This window comes from Maylandia zebra, linkage group LG9, assembly GCF_041146795.1.
Source record: "Maylandia zebra isolate NMK-2024a linkage group LG9, Mzebra_GT3a, whole genome shotgun sequence".
NCBI classification, from domain to species: Eukaryota; Metazoa; Chordata; class Actinopteri; order Cichliformes; family Cichlidae; genus Maylandia; species Maylandia zebra.
In genome coordinates this window covers 37408308-37432680 of record NC_135175.1, presented here as the reverse complement: position 1 = coordinate 37432680, position 24373 = coordinate 37408308, and the positions used below count along the sequence as shown (strand labels likewise).

The following is a 24373-nucleotide window of genomic DNA, read 5'->3' as shown; positions in this document are numbered from 1 at the left end:
TGTAACAGTTGCACCCTTTTGCACACACTCAGTAAAATAACGAATGACAACGTTTTACAGAGTAAAATGTCAATCACATTTATTTAATCCCACTAATAATCTTGATATTTATAGTTGAGCTATTTGTATACATTAGAGCTATTTATTATAATTCAATTGAATTCAATTCAGTTTTATTTATATTGCGTCAAATAACACAGCAGTCACCTCAAGGTGCTCTATATTGTACAGTAGATCCTACAATAATAGATATAGAGAAAAACCCAACAATCATATGACCCCCTATGAGCAGACCTTTGGCCACAGTGGGAAGGAAAAACTCCCTTTTAACAGGAAGAAACCTCCGGCAGAACCAGGCTCAGGGAGGGGCGGGGCCATCTGCTGTGATTGGTTGGGGTGAGAGGAGGAAAACAGGATAAAGACATGCTGTGGAAGAGAGACAGAGGCCCTTTCTCAATTCTCAAGTACGCGAGCACGGACTCGCGATTTGTACAATTGGAACACCAGCGTACTTGATGATGTCACAGGTCCGGAGTTTTTACTGCCGTCCCCTCTTAATTTAACTGCGAGTAATATGTTATGAAGCTTTAATCACAGCCAAACCGGTTTACTCAGGAACAAATAAAACACTGAAATAAACCAAACATTAACATTTAGAAGTGATCTAAGTGACGTACATATCATGTTTAACCTCAGTAGTGAAATCTCTATTAATAAAAATAGTGTACATGTACATACGTGTACATACCTTTTTTTTTTTTTTTTTTTTTTTTTTTCTTAAATGACATCAGAAACAGCAGTATGCGACATTACGTGATGGCAGAGCTTCAGTTCATCCTTTGTCATTTTTTTTTTTTTTTTTTTTTTTTAATAAATAGGACAGGGGGAATGAATGAGAGAGAGAGGGGGAGAGAAAGAAAGAAAACCAAAGGGGAGAAGAGACGGTGAGAAGGGGGGGGAAGAGAGACAAAAAAAAAAAAAAAAAAAACTCCTGGGTCACCTGTATGGAGAAAAAAACAAACAAACAAACAAACAAACAAACAGAGGAGACAGCAAACAACAAAGAGCAACATAATAATAGAGAAAACAAAGCACCATCACAATAAACTAGCTAGTCATAGATATCAATATTTACTAAATAATAAGCGATATTGTGCAGCACGCAAGATAGACAGCGCACAGTGTGCTTTGAGGCAGCAGCCAGGAAAGCTTTAGTCCGCGTCTGTGAATACCCATGTGTGCATACCTGTGTGGATCAGCATGCTTGCATTCCAAAGGTTTCTCCATGTAATGATCTGCTAGGGAGTGTGGGGGGGCCACAGCCCCGTCCTCCAGGGTGTGAAGCGGGTATGGAGGAGATCAAAACTCCAGACATCCAGAGGCCCCCAGAACACAAGAGACCAAGGAAGACCAACAGAGGGGCAGCCGCGCCACTGTCCCAGTAAGAGCTGAGGAGAGTCCCAGATACACATACGTGTACATACCTTAATAAAAACAAGTAGGTGAGATGTTAGAACGCTTTTATTTTTATTTTAGTGGACACTCAATACAATAGACAGCTACTGGGGTTTGTTTAACCTGAGTAGCGAACAGACCGCGGGGGGGGTTGAAAACGATGTGCCGGGAGTCCGCTGTTCTCGCCGGCTCTAATAATCCTCGACCTCGCTATCTGCTATGGAGCACTTAGAAGACGCCTCCAAAAACATCGGAGCGCGTTTGGAAATATATGATATCTTGATAAATCGAGCAGATATTTGAAGTTTACACAGCTACATTCTCGCTTGAAAATAACTTAAACGTTTATTTTGTGACCCAGAAAGAGTAATATTTAAAAGTTTTCAGGACCGCTCGTCCGCCATTGTTTGAGTTTTGGACGAAATGCATTCTGGGATATTTAGCTGTACCAAGTCCACACAAGTCACCACCGATGCATGCTCGATAAAACGGGCAGAGCGAGAACACATTCGGGACTTTTTCGCGTTCTCGGCTTGATGCGTACTTCGAATTGGAACAGTACTTGGTCTCCGACTGATGACGTATCACGAGTACACGAGAACGCAAGTACGCACAAGTACGCACATTGAGACAGGCCCAGAGATTAATAACAAGTATGATTCAATGCAGAGAGGTCTATTAACACATAGTGAGTGAAGAAGAAACACCCAGTGCATCATGGGAATCCTCCGGCAGCCTACACCTATTGCAGCATAACTAAGGGAGGATTCAGGGTCACCTGATCCAGCCCTAACTATATGCTTTTGTCACGTCTGCGGGGCAGACCGAGTGGAGACAGTGAGGAGGACCCAGGAGCAGACACAGGCCAGAAGGCAGAACTGAACTTTAAACAAAAGGCGAGCCTTTATTGTGGCTGATAGAAAGGCATAACAAAACAGCAGGGACGGTGGCTACCTAAACTAAAACCTAAACTGGAGAAACTAAGAACAGCGAACACTATGACAATGACGACTGAGACGACTATAAACAAGACTCAGTGCTGGGACATGAAAGAACTATGAAACGTATACTAGAACAAGGAACATGAGTCTTGCACAGAGTCTTGAACCCTGACATGACCTCAGGGGAGAAACACAGATGACGCAACACTGACAAAGAGAAACATGGGGGTTAAATACACTGACGGATAACGAGTGCAATGAGACACAGCATTAGAACACAGCTGGGAGGAAATGACGAGACAGGGGAAGCAAAACTGAAAACACTGACATAAGACAGGGACCTTCAAAGTAAAACAGGAAACAATTCACAAAGACGCAGACTTGACACTAACAGCACTAAATACGAGGGCACAAGACACAAACCTAAACCAGAATAAACTGGTACATAGAATTATAATAATCAAAACAGGAACTTAATTCATAACACAGAAGAATACCAAAACATAAGAAACTGAAACTGCTGGGTCAAAATGACCCAGAACCGTGACAGCTTTAGCAAAAAGGAAAGTTTGAAGCCTAATCTTGAAAGTAGAGATAGTGTCTGTCTCCTGAATCCAAACTGGAAGCTGATTCCACAGAAGAGGGGCCTGAAAACTGAAGGCTCTGCCTCCCATTCTACTTTTAAATACTCTAGGAACAACAAGTAGGCCTGCAGAGCGAGAGCGAAGTGCTCTAATAGGGTGATATGGTACTACAAGGTCATTAAGATAAGATGGGGCCTGATTATTTAAGACCTTGTATGTGAGGAGCAGGATTTTGAATTCTGGATTTAACAGGAAGCCAAAACAGGAGAAATCTGCTCTCTCTTTCTAGTCCCTGTCAGGACTCTTGCTGCAGCATTTTGGATTAGCTGAAGGCTTTTCAGTGAGTTTTTAGGACTTCCTGAAAACTCCCTGACATTAAATACTACATCCTTTAGTATTTAATGTATTTTTATTGTAGTAAACTGTAGTATTTAAAGTAGTATTTACTGTAGTACTCTGTAGGTGAGTTTGTAATGATACCAATTTGTCATGGATCGCTGTGTGGCAGGCAGGATGAGGACCCAAAAATGCAAAACTCACAGACTCAGAGGATGAACTCAAAATGCAGCTTTAATGCTGGAGAGGCAGATCGCAGGAAATACAAAACTAAACTGGGAACAACAAACTAAGCACTCGCAGAGAGACACAGGGAGATCCACACAGCATGAGGGAGAACGCGACACGGAACTGAGGGAGACGCAGACATAAATACACAGAGGGTTAACGAGGGAAGTGGGAGCACATGGGGAACACAGCTGACACTGATAATCATAACGAGACAGGGCGGGGTGAACATAACATGACGTATACAGGCGCGGGAGTCACAAAGTAAAACAGGAAGTACACGGGGGTTCAGACAGGAGGGGAGAGAGAGAGCACAGGAAGAACATGGACATAACGGGCAGGGGAAACATGGAATAAACACAAAGAGAGACGAGGGCTCATAAATACACAGAGGGGCACACAGGGGGTAAGAGTCACGAAGGGAAAACACTTAGGGAACAACACACCAGGACAACTCAGGAAACATGGCCTAAATAAGGAATGAAATACAAAAATACAAGAAACTAAGAATACTGGGCCCACATGGCCCAGGACCATGACATCACCCCCCCCCCCCCCCCCCCCCCCAAGGGCTGGCACCCGACAGCCCAAACTCGAGAACCAAAACAAGACAAACAGAAAACAACCCACCCGGGGCGGGAGGCGGGGGACCAGGACGGAGGAACCAGAACAGGAAACAAAACAACCGTCAACAAACACAGGAGCACAAGACAATAGTCCAAAGAAAGTTCAGGGGGTCGGCCTGGAGGGCGGCCACACACCAGGCCACGTCCCCTTGTATCTGGAGGCCGGTCGTGCAGAAGGCAGCAGTGGTGCAGTTCAGGAGGCCGACCCGGAGCCCGCGGGGGCCGACCAGGCGGGCAACACAGGTGATAGAGCCGGTCAGGAGGCCAGCCGTGCGGAAGGCAACGGCGGCGGCGAAGGAGACGACGGAGCAGTTCAGGAGGCCGGCCGTGTGGAAGGCAGCGGCGGCGGCGAAGGAGACGACGGAGCAGTTCAGGAGGCCGGCCGTGCGGAAGGCAGCGGTGGCGGCGAAGGAGACGACGGAGCAGTTCAGGGGGCCGGCCGCGCGGAAGGCGGCGGCGGCGGCGGCGAAGGAGACGACGGAGCAGTTCAGGAGGCCGGCCGTGCGGAAGGCAGCGGCGGCGGCGAAGGAGACGACGGAGCAGTTCAGGAGGCCGGCCGTGCGGAAGGCAGCGGTGGCGGCGAAGGAGACGACGGAGCAGTTCAGGAGGCCGGCCGTGCGGAAGGCAGCGGTGGCGGCGAAGGAGACGACGGAGCAGTTCAGGGGGCCGGCCGCGCGGAAGGCGGCGGAAGGCGGCGGCGGCGGCGGCGAAGGAGACGACGGAGCAGTTCAGGAGGCCGGCCACGCGGAAGGCGGCGGCGGCGGCGAAGGAGACGACGGAGCAGTTCAGGAGGCCGGCCGTGCGGAAGGCAGCGGCGACTCTGCAGTGTCAGGTGTACTGGCCGAGGCCCGGTGGGCACAGGACCAGTCGAGGCAGGACCAGACAAGGCAGGACCAGGCGGTGGCGTGGCAGCCACAGGCGACGGAGCCGGACCAGGCGGTGGCGTGGCAGCCACAGGTGACGGAGCTGGACCAGGCGGTGGCGCGGCAGCCACAGGCGATGAAGCCGGGCCAGGCGGAGGCGATGCGGGGGCCGGACCAGGCGAAGCCGAAGTCGAGGCCGACGCTGGACCAGGCAACGTTGAAGGCGAAGCTGAAGCCGGAGCTGGACCAGGCGACGGTGTGGGTGGAGACACGAAGGCTGCAACTGATGGAGCAGCTGGTGGCTGGACGGGCTCCTCGGGCCCCCCAGTTGACAAGGAAGGTTGGTGAACAGGCCCCTCGGACCCTCTAGCGGAGACAGGCGGCTGAACAGGCCCCTCGGACCCTCCAGCGGAGACAGGCGGCTGAATGGGCCCCTCGGACCCTCCAGCGGAGACAGGCGGCTGAACGGGCCCCTCGGACCCTCCAGCTGATGTGGCATCTGAGGAGGCCCTGAGGAGAGTCTTAAGCTCAGAAGCGACTGGTGAGGCAGCACATAGAACACTGTTAGCATGACAAGCTTTGAAACCATAATTTCTCAGGTCATGAACACTTTCGGTAACTCGAGTGGTAGATGCCAACCCCCTGTCGGTATTGTCAACACAATAGTTCATGGTAGGATTACACATAAGTCCGTAGCTGGATTCAGAGCCACATAAAGAGGCAGGCATGCTTATGGCTGGCCTAACAGTCTGCAACTGAGAAGCAGTAGCATCAGAGCTCACGTTCCTGTGCATTTGGTCTTGAGCACTGTCTGCAATCCCACCATCAGGGAATACAGTACTAGACTCCACTACAATCTGCACGCGGGGGTAACACTCTGTCTCGGCTGTACGAGTTGGCTGCGGTAGAAAACAGTCTGAGGCAGAGAGAAAGCTCACGCCATTCCTAGCAGGCTCAGAAGCAGACTGTACAGCCGACGTGTGAACCCCTTTCGCTGTCTCATGAACCTTGGCTTCATGTGGTGCGGCTATGGGAGCAACACTAGAAAAAGTCCTGGATTCTACAGAGTCAAGAACATGGTCTGTGGTTTTGTTGTGTGCTTCTTCAAAACAGTTACACACAGTCCTTTCATTATCACAACACTGCTCTGACTGGCCCTCAGTTGTAACCAGAGTTAGGTCAGTCACAGCATGGGTGTCTATGAAATCATGATTAATGGTAGAGCAGTCTTTGGCACCAGTTTCTTCATAGCTGGGCCCACAAAAGGGCAACCCAGTACACTCCACTATATCAGGCTCATGAGATGAAAAAGCACAGTCACTCACCTCCGTTATAAGAGGAGTCTGGGACAAAACTAGGACGGGTGCTGGCTGGACAGCTGCTGCCCCCACCTCTTCAGAGACTTCAGCACAGTACAAACAGTCTTTAGTGGCTCCTTGAGGAAAGCTAGGCAGTCTCTCTTCAGACTCGGTAAATGGTTCACGCAAAGTTTCAAACCTGGCATGAGGTGGCTTGGTAATCGTTAAATGGTCTGAGGTAACAGGATTTAATTCTTGATCACCCACACAACTAGGACTGCTCGCTAAGGATTTCAACACATTAAATCGAAAGTTGTATGATACAGAATACTTTGAGTCTGAACCTTTACTCCCAGCATCTTTCATTATTTCAGAAAGACCCACCGACTGCAGGTTCACTGTGTGAGACGTAACGTCCTCATCACTAGTTAACTCAGAAAAACCCTTTGACTTGATGTCTTTGGCTATGGGGCTAGATACAATGTCAGAAACTGAGTCAGGGGTACTCACGGCTGGATGGCTGATGGGAGTTAAAGCCTCAGATGGCATTAACTGAGGGACCTCCTTAGGCTGAGGCTTAGAGCGCCGGCGGCGAGAGTGCCGCTTCTTTCCATCCGTGGAAGCGGGCGGGGTGAGCGGTGGAAGTCCCTGGCAACTCCGGGGACCCCCAAGAGCCAGTCGAGTTCCCCGGAAAGAGCGCTCGTCACGATCGGGGCGAGCCACGGCTCCCTCCCGAACTCTTCCTCTAGCTGTGCGTATGCGGCGTGCTGCTCCTCGAGATCGCCATCCAGGACCCCCACAGCATCCTCGTGATGCTCCGTGGAGGGCGAGGCGGGACGTAGCGGTGCGCGACGGCGGCGAGAACGCCGCTTTCTTCTTGAAGCGGCTGTGGGCAAAACCTGACTTGCCATAGCGACCGGCTCCTCGTCCTCCAACCACATCCGTGCCAGAAAGGCAGCAGGAGACGAGCAGTCCGATCGAGGCGGCGAGGGCGGGCGGCAGGTGCGAGGCGGGGCGGTTGGCGAGAACTCCTCCTCGGGGATGAGCCAGGGCTTCCAACGGTGCTCGTCCTCGCGATACGCCCGTAATACTTGCTGCCGCTCCTCCTCGCCGAAGTCAATAGCCGCTGGCATCTCCTTGATCCGCGTAGTGCAGTCAGGCGGTGGCGAGGATGCGGAAGCCGATGGAGCGTGAACAGACGGTGTAACGGTGGTGAGCCTCATTGTTCCGACTATTTCCGGCTCTTTCTGCTGGAACAGCTGCCCCGGGCGGATGCCCACAGTGGAGACGAGAAAGTCCCGGATGTGGGGGCGCAGCGCGCCGAACAGCCACGGGAGTCCGGACACCATCCGCTGTAGACGGACGGCTACGACCTCCCTGTGTTTGTCTCCTGGCAGCGCCTCCCACTCCTGACAGTGGTACTCCACTGTATAGATCAGATCCTCCCGGAGCTCAGCGGAGGGGTTGTGAGTTGCTGGGTCCATGTCGAGGTCGCGTTCTTCTGTCATGGATCGCTGTGTGGCAGGCAGGATGAGGACCCAAAAATGCAAAACTCACAGACTCAGAGGATGAACTCAAAATGCAGCTTTAATGCTGGAGAGGCAGATCGCAGGAAATACAAAACTAAACTGGGAACAACAAACTAAGCACTCGCAGAGAGACACAGGGAGATCCACACAGCATGAGGGAGAACGCGACACGGAACTGAGGGAGACGCAGACATAAATACACAGAGGGTTAACGAGGGAAGTGGGAGCACATGGGGAACACAGCTGACACTGATAATCATAACGAGACAGGGCGGGGTGAACATAACATGACGTATACAGGCGCGGGAGTCACAAAGTAAAACAGGAAGTACACGGGGGTTCAGACAGGAGGGGAGAGAGAGAGCACAGGAAGAACATGGACATAACGGGCAGGGGAAACATGGAATAAACACAAAGAGAGACGAGGGCTCATAAATACACAGAGGGGCACACAGGGGGTAAGAGTCACGAAGGGAAAACACTTAGGGAACAACACACCAGGACAACTCAGGAAACATGGCCTAAATAAGGAATGAAATACAAAAATACAAGAAACTAAGAATACTGGGCCCACATGGCCCAGGACCATAACACAATTTGTGTCTCCTTAGAAGTGATGACCTCTGACCTCAGTGACAGCAGGAGGATAGTGGTGATTAAAGAAGACAGCTAGCATTAGCATCAGTGTCTGAAAAAAGCCCTGTTACACACACAGCTATCAGCATTCATTAGTTCCTTCCTTTCATTCTTTTCTATTTTTTTTCCTTCTTTTGTTCCACGCTGTCAGTCGTGTGTGTGTGTGTGTGTGTGTGTGTGTGTGTGTGTGTGTGTGTGTGTGTGAGAGAGACATTGTTCACCTCTGTTTGATGGATGTCTGAAGCTGTTAGACTGTTGTCTCACACACATGTGTCTACAGGCATTTTAATGAAGCACTGACGAACCTACAGTGGATAAGAGTGGATGGATCGAATGATTTCACCAAGTGTTGGTGTTCCTCTCTGTGGTAGATAAATACATGTAGCATATTTGCAGCGCTGGAGGCCAGGATTACTGAATTGGAGACTCTGCTTCGCGCCCTTCATTCCACCGTAGCTAGCCAGGCCCCTGTAGCTGGTGCAGCCGAAGATAGCGTAGGCCCCGCTAGCTGTTCCCCGGCAGACCCCAAGCTGCTGGGGAAAGAGGGCGGCTGGGTGACGGTGAGGAGGAAGCATAGTCCTAAACAGAAGCCCCAGTTACACCACCAACCCGTTCATGTGTCTAACCATTTTTCCCCACTCGGCGACACACCTGCCGGGGGTCAAACTCTGGTAATTGGTGATTCTGTTCTCAGACATGTGAAGCTAGAGACACCGGCAACCATAGTCAATTGTCTTCCAGGGGCCAGAGCAGGCGACATTGAAGAAAATTTAAAACTGCTGGCTAAGGGTAAACGTAAATTCAGTAAAATCATAATTCACGTCGGCAGTAATGACACCCGGTTGCGCCAATCGGAGGTCACTAAAATCAATATTGAATCGGTGTGCAACTTTGCCAAAACAATGTCGGACTCTGTAGTTTTCTCTGGTCCCCTCCCCAATCAGACCAGGAGTGACATGTTTAGCCGCATGTTCTCCTTAAATTGCTGGCTGTCTGAGTGGTGTCCCAGAAACGATGTGGGCTTCATAGATAATTGGCAAACCTTCTGGAGGAAACCTGGTCTTGTTAGGAGAGACGGCATCCATCCCACTTTGGATGGAGCAGCTCTCATTTCTAGAAATATGGACAAATTTATTAAGCCCCCCAAAATATGACTATCCAGAGTTGGGACCAGGAAGCAGAGTTGCAGTCTTACACGCCTCTCTGCAGCTTCTCTCCTCCTGCTACCCCCCAAAAACCCATCTCCATAGAGACTGTGTCAGCTTCCAAACAGACAAAAAACAAACTAAAAACCAGCAACAAACAACGTAAACATAAACAATTACAAAGAAAGAACAATACAGTATCCACATCTGCACTAAATAATGGACTAAAACTATTAAACATTAAGTTTTCTCTTCTAAGCCCCTGTTAGCCAATGATTTAATATGAGATCAAGATCCTGATTTAGGCTGCGTCCACATTGGTATGTTTCAAAACACAGATTTTTCTATGCGTTTGCACCTTTCCTCCACATGTAAACGGTGTTTTCAATCACTGAAAACTGAGATTTTTGAAAACTCAGTTTTTGCGTTTGCGTGTGGACGAGGAAAACAGAGATTTAGTCACACAACGTCAAAGGTGTGCGCCTTTTTGACGTGACGCTGTGCGCCACGTTACTGCTTACATGAGATTATGTCTACAATGGCAGATAGAAACAAAATACTGTTGCTGTTAATCTGACTATCTGCAGTTTTAACACACTTACAGTTACCGTCCCTCCGTTTACACAGACAGGCGTCTGAGTGAACCTCGGACGGGGCTTCTATATCCAACACAGACCCTCTCACAACCCAAATCCAAACATTTTTACTTTTTTACAAATTTACTTTTTTTAAAAATTAATTTATGTGTACTGTATGCATTTTGTTCATTCCTGAGTTGTGAGTCTACACCAACCAAAATACTGTCTTTGTTATTAACATTTGAAATGTTGAAGGCACTTGAATAGTAACAAAATTATCTGCCTTTCCAGGACAGCACAAACTTTTCAGAAGTCCTGAAGGTTTAGTGAGGGTACAAAACCCTGTTTAGTCTTTCCCTCCCGGCTTCTAGACTTCTGATTGGCCAACATTTTGTTTTTAGTGTTTACATGTGGACGGAGATATTTTCTCAAAACTGCACGTGTGGACGGGATTTAAAAAAAAAACGAAAACGGAAAATCTCAGTTTTCAAAAATAGCTGTGTACGTGTGGACGTAGCCTTACTCTGCCTTACAGAAACCTGGTTGCAGTTGGTTATGTCAGTTTAAATGAATCAACACCCACGAGTCATTCTAACTATAAGAATCTTTAAAGCACAGGCCGAGGCGGCGGTGTGGCGCCAATCACTATAGACCCATAGTGTTTTATTTCATTTGAAAGTGTGATGCTTAGCCTCGTCCACTCTAACTGACTCAAAACTAAATTTGATTTGTTGTTAACCTGCACCTTACTCAGAGTTTGTCTGATTTTATCACGGACCAGGGTCTTTGACTAGGGCTGGGTTTAAAAGATCAATTTCCAGATTCAAATGGATTTTAGTTTGAATAATCTGATATCTATTAATTAAATTCTGAATTGATTTTTTAATATAAATGTATTTTGCCAGAAACATCAGGCTGGATGACTGTAATTCATTATTATCAGGAAGTCCTAAAAACTCCCTGAAAAGCCTTGAGTTAATCCAAAATGCTTAAATGGAAGGATTGAGTAATTTGTCAGAAAAGAACCCTAAATTTGATCAAATTTGCCGTTTTCATTCTGGAACGAGACGTTGATCTTTTTAAGACTGAGACATAAGATCAGCAAGACATGGGTGGGCGGGGCAGCACCCTTCCACCTCACCAAAATGTCTCACCTCACCGGGAGGGAACCAAAAGACAGCACCCAGCGTTTTGCCCCAGTAATACACTTATCATCCTCACCCACTGTACCAAAGAGAGCAAGTAGGGGGTTAGGAGCCAGTTTCCTTATTCAGAGTATAGAAAACCTCTTCCCAGACATCAGACCCACACCTGTTACAGCGGGGGTCTGAGCCAGGATTCAGCCTAGCTACTTTGGATTTAGATCTTTGGGATCCTTCGTGTGTGCATACTGATGATCCAAGTCTTTTATTTTATCGGCCAATTCTTGCTTTTCTATTACGTTTTTCCTGAGATATTCTGTCCCCAGAGGTTGTGGGGATGTTTGGGTCTAGAAAAAGTTTAATATGGTTATTTATAAATTATATAAAGGTATTATGTGATAGCAGTGTGGGGTTTAAACTCCTGCCTGATGCAGGGAAGTCGGGCATAGACAGGGCCAAACTTAAGGGGACATGATCTAACTATTTTCATGGTATTCACAGGCACACGCAATACTAGTCAAACAATTATCTCAGAAAAAATAGTCTATCCTAGAAGAGGTGTGAGGCAGATTAAAGAAAAAGAAACGCTCCCTATCAGTCAGATGGCGCCAAATATCTCTAACCCCATATGTAGAGAAGGAAGAGTGAACGTGCGACGCTGATTTACTCAGAGAGGTCGGTTTTAACGACAAAATAGGGTCCAACCAGCAAGTCAAGTCTCCGCCAATTATCAAAGAGTAGAAAACAACAGAAAAACCCAACAAACTGACAGTAGATATGAGACAATGTAAAACCACTTGAAAGACCAACGAGGTCATGAAGTGGGCAGAAACAAGGTGAAGGAATGCAATGGAAAAAACCCCACAGTAGATCAACTCAACAGTCAGGAGAAGGTGAAACAAACAAGTGTATGGTCTAAGGCAGGGGTGTCCAAACTTTTTGCAAAGAGGGCCAAATTTTATAAAGTGAAGATGCCTGGGGGCCAATGGTTCCTTTTGACTTTTTTTTTTTCATAACAAAGTTACATGAAAATATAATGAAGAACACTTTTAATAGTCACAATTACCTTTATTTATAAAATAGAAATGTACCTAAATAAAAGACACTCAGTCAAGCATTTACAACTCTAAAGACACAATTCATTTATATCTGGAGAGTCAGACAACTTTGAACAAACTGTATAGAATACCCTAAATTTCCATGAGTTTGCATTATCTTTGCCTAATGAACATTTAAACAGGAGTTATAAGTAATGAAAAGTGTTCTGTTATCAATAAAGTGATAATATCTATAATCCAGTTTTGAGATCCTTCCCAGAGGCCTTAACGCCCACTCACATCCTGGGCCATCTGACCTCAGGAAATCACGTGATAGGGTGGGGCCAGGTTTCACAATGAGCTCACCCAAAACCCTGGCTGGTTGTGACCCACACCCGTTTTCACACCTTGGCTGATGTGATTAGGCAGAGGATCATTAGGGGGTCCTTTTGTCCCTCTTGGTGGGTTATTCCCACAAAGCTTAAATCTGGGACTCTCCACCATTTGATCCTAGAACTGAAGAAGCTTCTCGGACGAGAGGTGAAACATCTTCAAGCAACTTAAAGAAGTCCAGACGCTTTTCTTTGCAAGCTCCTTAGACTACGATGACCTGGATGACTGAGAACCTTCACAGACAAACAAGTGTATGACTGCTGAAGATTCTGCTGTCAGTTTAGGATAGAGACACACACAAAAAGACTCACACACAGCTGCAGAGCAAAATGTTCCTCAGAGGAAACACAAAGAAACAAAAGACACACATTTATACAAACACCTGGAGCGTCTGCAGACTGTCCAAAATGCTGCAGCAAGGCTTCTGACGAAAACATCGAAATACTCACATATAACACCGCTGCTTATACAGTTACACTGGCTCCCTGTCGAATTCAGAGTCCACTTTAAGATTCTGGTTCTGACATTTAAGGCTCTTCAAGAACAAGCACCATCATACATCATTGAACTCTTACAGCCCTATGCCCCTAGTAGGTCTCTGAGGTCTTGTGGTCAGGGCCTACTTGTTATTCAGTATACGAGACTGAAAACTAGGGGTGATTGAGCTTTTGCTACTGTGGCCGCCAGACTGTGGAATTCTCTTCCTCAGAACTTAAGATCTGCTGATTCGCTGATTACTTTTAAAAAAACAGCTAAAAACACATCTTTTTAAAATTGCATTTTGTTAACTTTTGACTGTACTTTGTCTTTTTAATCTGTGCCTATACCTTGTAAAGCACTTTGTGATTTTTTATCTAGAAATGTGCTATATAAATAAAATTTTACTTACTTACTTACTTACTTACACAAACCCGTGATGCAGACGCACAAAGAGACGTCAAATCACAAAGAGCAGCCCAACAAACACGAGAACTCACAACGACATGCAGGAATATACAAAATCACAGCAAAGACACACAAAAACAGTGAGAGCCAAGCGTGCATGTGCAGTGACACAACAGAGAAGCTGGAGCTTCTTGGTGGTGTGAAGCATCGGTGCACGCACACAGGTGAAGTCGTGTCTTTGTGTGGAAACGCAGCGACCAGAGTGTGTTTGGAGCCTGGGGCGTCTCTCTGAGCTGCCTGCTCCTAATTGGACCTAATCATCTGCTCAGAGCGTAAAACTGGCGTCTGTGTGGTTCAGGCACAGAAATCAAACACGTCCTCTGAATTATTCATCACTCGCTGCCTTCAAACTAACCCCCCTCTCTGTGTCTTTTCAGAGTTTCTTTGAGGGACAGTCCGCTCCCTGGGATTCGGCCAAGAAGGACGAGAACCGCATGAAGAATCGCTACGGCAACATCATTGCTTGTACGTACCCGTGCACGTCACCTGCGTCTGTCATAGAGGCTGATTTCAGCTGTTTGTGTCCACGGACAGTTAATAACATGAGACCGGGAACGCTGACCTCAGGTGTTGGTCTGACATGAGTTTTGGGCGTCTCGCTGCAGGATTCTCATGTCAGGCCAAACCTGCACAGCAGCACGGGGACAGGAGGAGGGTTTGGTTCCCAGACAGCTTCCTTTTATCAAGCTCAGAGTGACCTGAGAGAGCTCGTCACACTGGCGGTAAAAACTGACGCCATCCTGCGCTCGTGTGATCAAAATGGCAGCAGCACGGTTACAAAAACTATATATATCCATAGATATGGAGACAGAGTCCCAGAACTTGTCCCGGGACAGTGTTTCCAAGTCTTCCGTTTGGTCTCTGTCTTGGACTTGATATAGGACTTGTTGGTCCCCTTAGATCCTGGATTGGCTCTGTACTCGAACTTTCCAGGAGCTGATAGTCCTCTTCAAATTCCCAAACAGTCCTTGGTCAGCAGTCAGTGCAGTTTTTCATTCCAGTCTTCCACCTGAAAGTTCAGCAGAGCCTCTTTTACTTTTCCATCATGGCTACGATTCGTGTCACCGACTCTGCGCTGTGTGATTGCTGCTGCTTTGACCTCCTGAGGTCCAGACTGATGTCTCAGTTTGAGTCCAGCCCAGAGTCCAGCTGTGACTCGTTCCCAGGACCAGTCTGGAATCAGAGTGAACTGATCTTGTTTGGTCCTGGTGTCAAAACTTTTCTTTGAAGCTTTCGGCTTTCAGACCAATCACAGGAAGTTATAGAGAAACCAGATGCTAATCAGTCAGGTGGCATAAAACGATGTCAGAGAGAAAACCTGCAGTTTCAGACAAGCTGTGTGTGTGTGTGTGTGTGTGTGTGTGTGTGTGTGTGTGTGTGTGTGTGTGTGTGTGTGTGTGTGTCCGTCAGGCGGATCTGGTGTCAGTTTTGATCAGCACACTGCCCCAGGTCTCACAAACACATCATGTAACTGCTCAGCTGACGTCCCACAAAGTCGGTGTTGACAGCTGCTGAAGAACATCAGGAACCACACATGCGCGCGCACACACACAGGGCCCTGTGGCGTGTAATTATGCTAATGAGGTGTGATGAAGGCCGAGGCTGTGAGCTACGGTGGCCTGCAGGGACACATTTTACATTCACACACACCCCCCCCCCCCCCACACACACACACGCACACAAACACACACCTATCTGTGTGAATGACAGTAGTAACAGCCAGTGTGCTACAGGCGTCAGAGATGACGTGGGCGCTCTGTGGTCGGTGACACGGGAACAATTCAGCTCCAACTTTGATTTGTTTTTACTTTCTTTCATTAAATTTATCTTCATTTTTTTTATTCAGTTATTATTTAAATTTAATGTCATCATTTTGAAACATCACACACAGTTTTCATCGTTTTATTGAACAACTGTAATTAAAACTTTATTAATTTATTATTAGATGTTTTATTCTCAGGAACTGAGGATCGAACTAACAGTGTGTGTGTGTGTGTGTGTGTGTGTGTGTGTGTGTGTGTGTGTGTGTGTGTGTGTTAGATGATCACTCTCGTGTGCGTCTGCAGCCTCAGGATGGAGGCGGCGGCTCGGACTACATCAACGCTAACTATGTAGACGTGAGTAACACACACACACACAGAGTTTACTTTCCTATAAACGTCGATGTGAAACGTCCTGGTCGACTATGTTTCCATGACGACCGTCTCTGTCAGTGTCAGCTGTGTGTAAACATCACAGACATGTTGGCTCCCAACAGCTACACACACACACACACACACTGCATGTTTTTGTTCATATGATCATGAGTTTGTGTGTGTGGGTATAACCTCTCTGTTCCCTCTCGCAGGGCTACCACAGACCCAACCACTACATCGCGACCCAGGGTAAGAAACCCACAGCTTCTTCTTCTTCTTTAGCTGCTCGTGATGTTTTTAAAGAAAAAACCTGAGCCGAGGGGTTACATCGACGCCAGCAGGAAACGTGACATTGCACAATCCCTCCCAGACAAACAATATATGCTTCTACTTGCACCGACTCTTTCACAATAAAAGCCCTTGACCTGTACATTGTGCAGAACTCTTAAGACTTCAGCAGAGTTGTGAGAATTAGCTGAGTGAAGCAGATTAGAGGTGTCACCTTTTGATGTTCACAGTGCTTTGTGATTTCTTTGTGTGTAGTATTTTACTTTTCTATTTTTGAGTATCTTTTTGCTCTGTTTAGTTATATTTCCATTTCCATGTTGTCTCGTCTCCCCTTCCTGTGTGTTGTTCCATGTTCTCCACCCCATCATGTCCCTCTCTCATCTGCCTTTCCTCCTGTGTGATAGTCATGTTTGGTGTGTCTGCTTTTGCTTCCCTTGTGGTGCCATGTTCATTTGTGTCAGCCGTGTTTCCCAGATGTTTCTACTTCTATCATTGCCCTCCATGTATTTGAGTCCTCTGTCTTCCTTTGTTCTTTGTCAGGTTGTCTGTTCATCTCCCCCGTGTTCCCAGGTCCTAGTTTCCCAGTTTAGATTTAGCCCTTGGTTTTGCTTTCTCTCTTACTTTTGTACCTTTGTGTTTCAGCCTAAATTAATGGCTCTTCTTTTCTTAAACTTGGTTCTGTCTCTCTTGTGTCTGCATTTGGGTCTGCTCCAAAAACTCTCTGGCTACTCAGCCCCGACAAGAGGAGGCTGAAGCATTTATGTAGGAGTCAAATAAAATCTTACCTTTGGTTGAACAATGCTTTTATTTTTTAAATATGTTTATTAAGAATGTTTTAGGCTGTGGTGGGTTTGAGGCTGAGATGTGCGTGAGCTTGGGAGGTACTGACTGCATGTACTCGGCCTCACCTCAACACTTTGCTCGGGCTCTGGAGCCAGTTTTCTGGGCTGGACTGTGTTCCACTCTAGAGTTGCCCTGGTTGAGATGCGGTGGGCAGGGGTGGGTACACTTGTATCCCCTGCTTTGTTGCCTGTATGTTGGGGTTTTCCTGGTGGATGAGACGGTTGCTTCCCTGCGCCTTCAGGTGGAGGAATAGGTTCTGACTGTCGTTTGTGCCTATGCGCCAAAGGACAGTTTAGAGTATCCAGCCTTCTTAGAGTCACTGGGTGAGGTGCTGGAAAGTCCAGTCTCGGACTTAAACGCTCACATGGGCAATGACTGTGTGACCTGGAGGGGTGTGCATGGAAAGAACAGCATGCCCGAGTTGTGTCCTGCTATTGGGCTTCTGTGCTACACTTGGTCCACAATGAATACCGTGTTTGAATATGTGTTCATAAGTGCACCAGGACCCTGTAGGCCGCAGGTTGATGGATTTTTGTAATCGTATCATTGGTTCTGCAGCTATGTGACACTCGGTTGGAGCTGTCAGCTGTTGTGGTGCCATTTATTCAGGAGAATGAGGTATTCTACACACACTGTCTACAGTGATGGTAGGATGATATAGTCATGCAGTGGAGGGAACACTTTGAGAATCTGCTCAATTCCATAGTCACACCTTCTCAATGGTGTGACTGAGGTGGTGGCTCCATGTTTAAGAAATCTATGCCAGGGTGCTGGAAACGAGAGTCCCTCCATTACTTGAACCTCAGGTTCTGGAGGATCAAGGGGGTTTTCGTCCTGCTCGCAGAACACTGGACTCTCGAGGATATTTGACGGTCCATGGGAGTTTGCCCAAGTTTACTTGTGTTTTTTGGACTTGGAGAACAAACTCTACCCTCAGAGAACCCTGTAGAGGGTTCTTCAGGTGTGTTGGGTGTCTGGCCCATTGTTACGGGTCATTTGGCCCCAGTACAACCATAGTGAGAGCTTGGTTGGTATTCTAACGGTAAGTCAGAGATGGAGGACGTCTCAGTGTGGGGGCGGGGGGAGCTACAGTCATCCATCAAAAATGGATGGACTGACTGTATTCGATAACATCTGAATTGTTTTGGATGTTAAGGTTCAGACGTGTTGTTCAGACTCTTTCTGAGGACAGCATCAGCAAAAACATCACAGAGAATCTGTGAGATTTTAGGTTTCCTGCAGTTTCACAGTCACATCCAACCTGAGAGCCAACAGGTCCGTGTGCCAAAGCATTCTGAGAATTGTAGTTACATACTTCACTTTTTTATTTGAAGCAGAATTCAGAAAGTTTCAGTTTTAAGTCGTGAATATTAAAACACACGATGTGTTGTTGTTGCTCAGAAAGCCAGAACAACAAAACAAGTTCCACCTCTGACCACAGGTGGCGCCAAATCACCTGACACTGACTGTACACACACATGCACACACACACGCACACACACACGCGCACACACACACACACACACACACACACACACACACACAGATCAGATCTCCAGGTAGAAATCCATCGTCCTGAACAAACAGTAGTGTTTGGGCCAGCATGTCAGTCTGTGAGCATGAATATGCAGTGTGTGTGTGTGTGTGTGTGTGTGTGTGTGTGTGTGTGTGTGTGTGTGTGTGTGTGCTCACAGCAGATTCTCGCTGTAAAACACTTGAGGACAGGAATGGATTAGCATGAACTAATTAGCTCGTCAAAACACAGACTGTCAACAGTAATTAAAAATATTTTCTGTGTGTGTGTGTGCGTGCGCTTCATTTTAATTAATTAAAAGAGTGATTATGATTCATGTAGAGCTCTGCAGTCTAATATGAAGTTTACTGTATGTGTCTCAGGTCCCATGCAGGAGACGGTGTATGATTTCTGGAGGATGGTTTGGCAGGAGAATACCGCCGCCATCGTCATGGTAACCAACCTGGTGGAGGTCGGCCGGGTGAGCACGCACACACACACACATGTGCCCGCACACACACGTGGATCGGTGCAGCCATCTGGTTGTTATTTCCTTGCTGATGAAGTTTGGGACTCCGTTTCCCAGAGTGCCGCTCTCATGTCTCCTGTTATTCTTCTCATGCTCTGACTCACGGTCACCTGCAGTAAACAGCATGTCGATCACAGACGTGTACCTGTGGGTCGGAAAGGCTTCTTCAGTTGTAAGAAATAAAAAAACTCACCACAAACTCCACCGACCTCAACAACGAGGTCCAGAAACTTACACTTGATCCAGATGAAACCACGGTGTCATTTGATGTGGTCTCTCCTCACCTGCACACCTACAGCTGTCAGAAAAAAACTAAAGACAGACAGGTCCTTCGAATAAACAGAACCGGCTTCATATCGATCAGATCTGCACACTGTTAGACCTCTGCCTCATCAATACATATTTCAAATACAACGAAGGCTTTTACAGACAAAAACATGGCTGTGCCATGGGCTCCCCCGTGTCACCTATTGAAGCCAACCTTTACATGGAGGAAGTGGAAAGGAAGGCTCTTGGCTCTTTCAAAGGAAGAGTACCCAGCCACTGGTACAGATATGTAGACGACACCTGGGTCAAAATCAAGACACAAGAAGTGGAATCCTTCACTGCGCACATTAACGCTGTGGATAAAAACAAAGTTCACCAGGGAAGACACAAAGGACGACTGTTTGCCTTTCCTGGACCAAACAGCCAATTCATAAACGCACAACATAGAAGAGCCACCTCCACGGGACAAGACTCAGCAGTCCATCTGCATCTAAAGGTCAAAGGTCACTCTTTGAGGATGCCAATGTTCACATTTTGGACAGAGAGGACAGATGGTTTGAAAGAGGAGTGAAAGAAGCATCTATGTCCACTGTGAGCGACCATCTTTGAACAGAGGCGGGGTTTACGACACCAACTCTCTGCCATCTATAATCCAGTTTTGAGATCCTTCCCAGACGCCTTAACGCCCACTCACATCCTGGGCCATCTGACCTCAGGAAATCACATGATAAGGTGGGGCCAGGTTTCACAATGAGCTCACCCGAAACTCTGGCTGATTGGGACCCACACCCGTGTGATTAGGTAAAGGATCAATCATCTTGGGGACACTCCCACAGGCTTAATTCTGGGACTCTCCACCATTTGCTCTTATAACTGAAGAAGCTTCTTGGATGAGAGGTGAAACGTCTTCATGGAAACCTAAAGAAGCCCAGACGCTTTTCTTTGCAAGCTCCTCAAACTACGATGACCTGGATGACCGAGAACCTTCACAGACACTTTGCGTGTTTCAGATTTGCTTCTCTGAGCATTGACTTTCCCGCTGCGGCGTAGCGGCACTGCATCCTCGAGGACTCTGACGCACTGCTCCTCACAGCCGTCCGTCTCTGAGGGTGGCGTGCTCAGGTTCTAACTATTGGGTAGTGGCTGTGTGACCTCATCGCATTTGCTCGGCATTCTGGGAAACTCACGGTGTGCTCCTGTGAATCGCGCTGCAAATTGATAAACATGCCGCCATTTCCTCCTGAAAATAAAGGATCGAACCTGAGATCAGACACACGCTAAGCCCTCATTACCCAGAAGGCACCAGGGAACTGCTCCCCTCCTTTACAGAGGGGGGATTCTGGGATAGAGCCTGATTGTCTCCCTCTGTCTCTCACACACACACACACTGTCACGTTAGCCTGATTTGTTCTCTCACCCCTCCCTCCCTGTTTACCTCGTTGGTTGTCATGGTGACAGTGTGATTAGCTCTGCAGTAATTAGCTGTTAATGAGGAGAGGGGGAGGGGGCGGAGCCTCTAATGAGATTTTAATATCAGCTGCTTTTGTTCTGTTTGTGTTTCTGTTTAATTAATGAGGCAATTTAATCCTGTGTGTGTGTGTGTGTGTGTGTGTGTGTGTGTGTGTGTGTGTGTGTGTGTGTGTGTGTGTGTAGGTGAAGTGTTGTAAGTACTGGCCTGATGACACGGAGATCTACGGCGACATGAAGGTGACGCTGATCGAGACTCAGCTGCTGTCTGAGTACGTGATCCGGACCTTTGCTGTAGAGAAGGTAACACACACACACATACGCACACACACATACGCACACACACAATCCTTCGTTATGTCCAAAAACCTCTGTGTACACACACCTCTACAGTTCAGTTCAGCTCCATCAGTGCAGCTGTTCTCCAGCTGTTACAATAAAGTTGAACATGCACATGAACAAAGGATCTACACGAGGTGTAGGCCGCCGTGACCTCAGCTCGCTGACACTGACACAGCACAGAGTTGTCTTCAGTTGTTTCCTTTCAGAGGAACTTTGACCCCACCTTACCTCAGGGACGTGGGTGGAGGAGTGAGGTAAATTTGTTGATTCCAGGTCAGAGGTCAGTCGTGTTTTTATATTGGAGAATTTTGTGGATAATGTTGATGTAATCTACAAGAGAGCGAATCTTATCAGGACGTGAGTGTAAGCATGTTGGACAGAGTGTCAGAGTCTGGTATGGTAACCTGACAGGAACAAACTGAACGGGAATATTACACCTGCTGGAAAAATCCACAACAAACGTCATCACGTGATCTGCGTCATCGCACCGTCTAAAGGGAAGCTCGTTCTAAACTACAGTCGTCAGGACGACGTTAGACCTGCGTCCACCTAGCAACAACCCGTGTCAGGGACCATAGCATCACCAGTGTGCTGAGCAATCAGAATCACAATCGTGTTTATTGGCCATGTATATGTGCAGACACATACAAGGAATTTGGTTCCGGTAGATGGTGACTCACAAGCACAGCAATGTAAATCACACACACACACACACACACACACACACACACACACACACACACACACGTGTCTATATATACATTACACATGCATACACATACATACACAAAGCTGTGTAAACCAACTATAAATAACCAATCCAAACTTATATACATAAACTACAGGATGACAGAAATGAATGAGGTGGAATGAATACTACAAAATGTACATAAGGTGCAGTTGCAGTCTGGCAGTGGGAGCAGTGTGACAGGTCAACTGTTTAGGAGGGAGATGGCGAGGGGAAAGAAACTGTTCCTGTGTCGGGTGGTCCTGGTCTGCAGGCTTCTGTACCGTCTGCCAGAGGGCAGCAGATCAAAAAGTCTGTGTGCAGGGTGTGAGGGGTCTGTGATGATTTTCCCTGCCTGGTTCCTGGTTCTTCAGATGTGCAGGTCCTGGATGGAGGGCAGGGGGGCATGATGATCTTCTCTGCTGCCCGTACAGTCCGCTGCAGTCTGCTCCTGTCCTGTTTAGTGGCTGCACCATACCAGACTGTGATGGAGGAGCACAGGACAGACTCAATGACCGCAGTGTAGAACTGGATCAGCAGCTCCTGTGGAAGACTGTACTTCCCCAGTTGTCTCAGGAAGTACATCCTCTGCTGGGTCTTTTTGAGGATGGAGTTGATGTTGGTCTCCCACTTCAGGTCCTGGGAGATGGTGGTACCCAGGAACTTGAAGATCTCCACAGTCGACACCGGGCTGTCTGATATGGTGAGGGGGAGCAGACTTGAGGGATGTCTCCTGAAGTCCACTGTCATCTCTACAGTTTTAAGAGTGTTCAGCTCCAGATTGTGCTGACTGCACCAGCGTACCAGCCGCTCAACTTCCTGCCGGTATGCAGACTCATCACCATCCTGAATGAGGCCAATGACAGTGGTGTCATCTGCAAACTTTAGGAGTTTGACAGCCAAGTTCTTGGAGGTGCAGTCGTTAGTGTAGAGGGAGAAGATGGCGCCGGTGAGGTTGGCTGCCGTCACGACTGCTCCGACCACTTTTTCTTTGTCTTTGTTTTTTAAGTTAGTTTTCAGCGTTTCTAAATCGGCAAAATCATCACCATTGGGTACATTAGGTATGACAGTGACACTCTTGTTTCTATTGGTATACAATGTACTCACAATTCGAAGTTTTTAACTCCGGATCCGAGCTGGCCAAGTGAGATCTTGAGGGAGAACAAAGGGAAGCGGCGGCGGCCTAGAGAGACACGAGCCGGCGTCAGGAACAGGCTGAGAGCTCGTGCACACCGCACACTTCTGCCTAGCATCCTGCTCGCCAGCGTCCAGTCACTGGAGAACAAGCTTGACGACCTCAGGGCCAGGGTAAAGTTCCAGAGAGACATCGGGACTGCAATCTCCTCTGCTTCACCGAGACATGGCTGAACCCAGCGGTGCCGGACCACGCCATCCAGCCGGCCGAGTTCTTCTCGGTTCACCGCATGGACAGGACACGGGACTCGGGGAAGTCAAGGGGAGGCGGCGTGTGTTTAATGGTGAACAACAACTGGTGCAACAGTGCGAACGTTGTTCCTCTCACACGCTCCTGCACACCAAATCTGGAACTACTGTCCATCATGTGTCGTCCTTTTTATCTACCTCAGGAATTTAAATCGGTCATTATAAGTGCCGTTTATATTCCACCACAAGCGGACACGGTCACCGCCTTATGCGAGCTGCATGAGGCACTCACACAGCACCAGACACAACACCGGGACGCTGCGCTTATTGTGACGGGGGACTTTAATAGCGCCAACCTCAAACGCGCAGCGCCGAACTTTTATCAACACATCACCTGCCCCACCAGGGGTGAAAGGACACTGGATCACTGCTACACTACGGTCAAGGACGGCTACGAGGCACAATCCCGCCCCCCGTTTGGCAAATCTGATCACGCCGCCATCTTCCTCATGCCAAAATACAAACAAAGGCTAAAACAGGAAGTTCCGGTTCAGAGGAAGGTCGCGCGCTGGACGGATCAATCGGTGGCCACGTTATAGGACACACTCGATGACGCAGACTGGGGCATGTTCAGAAACAGCTCCGACGATGACGTCAACGTGTTTACGGAAGCGGTTGTGGGATTCATCGGGAAACTAGCGGATGATACCGTGGAGACAAAGACTATCACAACGTTTCCCAACCAGAAGCTGTGGGTGGATAAAACCATCCGCGACGCTCTGAGATCCCGCACCGCTGCCTACAACACGGGACTCACGACGGGGGACATGGACCCGTACAAAGCCGCGTCATATAACGTGCGGAGGGCGGTGAAAGAGGCGAAGCAGCGCTACGGGAGGAAACTAGAGTCACAACTCCAACAGAGTGACTCTAGGAGCCTGTGGCGGGGACTAAGGACAATAACGGACTATAAAGCACCAACAACCGGTATGACGAACGCGGCCGTGACTCTGGCAGACGAGCTGAACACTTTCTATGCTCGCTTCGAGGCTGCAGCTAAGGACTCCAACAATGCTAGTGTTAGCGGCGCTAACGGCTGCAGACAGGAAGATACTGCCAGCACCGTCATCTCCGAGCATGAAG

The 24373-nt window shown here is 47.9% G+C and overlaps 1 protein-coding gene across 11 annotated transcripts in view; it reads left to right on the top strand.

Annotated features, from left to right (window-relative positions):
* LOC101480758 (receptor-type tyrosine-protein phosphatase mu) overlaps positions 1–24373 on the top strand; it is a 222954-nt gene that overhangs the window by 176227 nt on the left and 22354 nt on the right. For all 11 annotated transcript variants that reach the window (XM_024803717.2, XM_024803716.2, XM_024803718.2 and 8 more), the window contains 5 exons: positions 14114–14201; positions 15777–15853; positions 16084–16120; positions 18899–18996; positions 20965–21081. In XM_024803717.2, coding sequence (XP_024659485.1) covers positions 14114–14201; positions 15777–15853; positions 16084–16120; positions 18899–18996; positions 20965–21081 — 417 coding nt within the window. The remainder of the gene's footprint in view (positions 1–14113; positions 14202–15776; positions 15854–16083; positions 16121–18898; positions 18997–20964; positions 21082–24373) is intronic.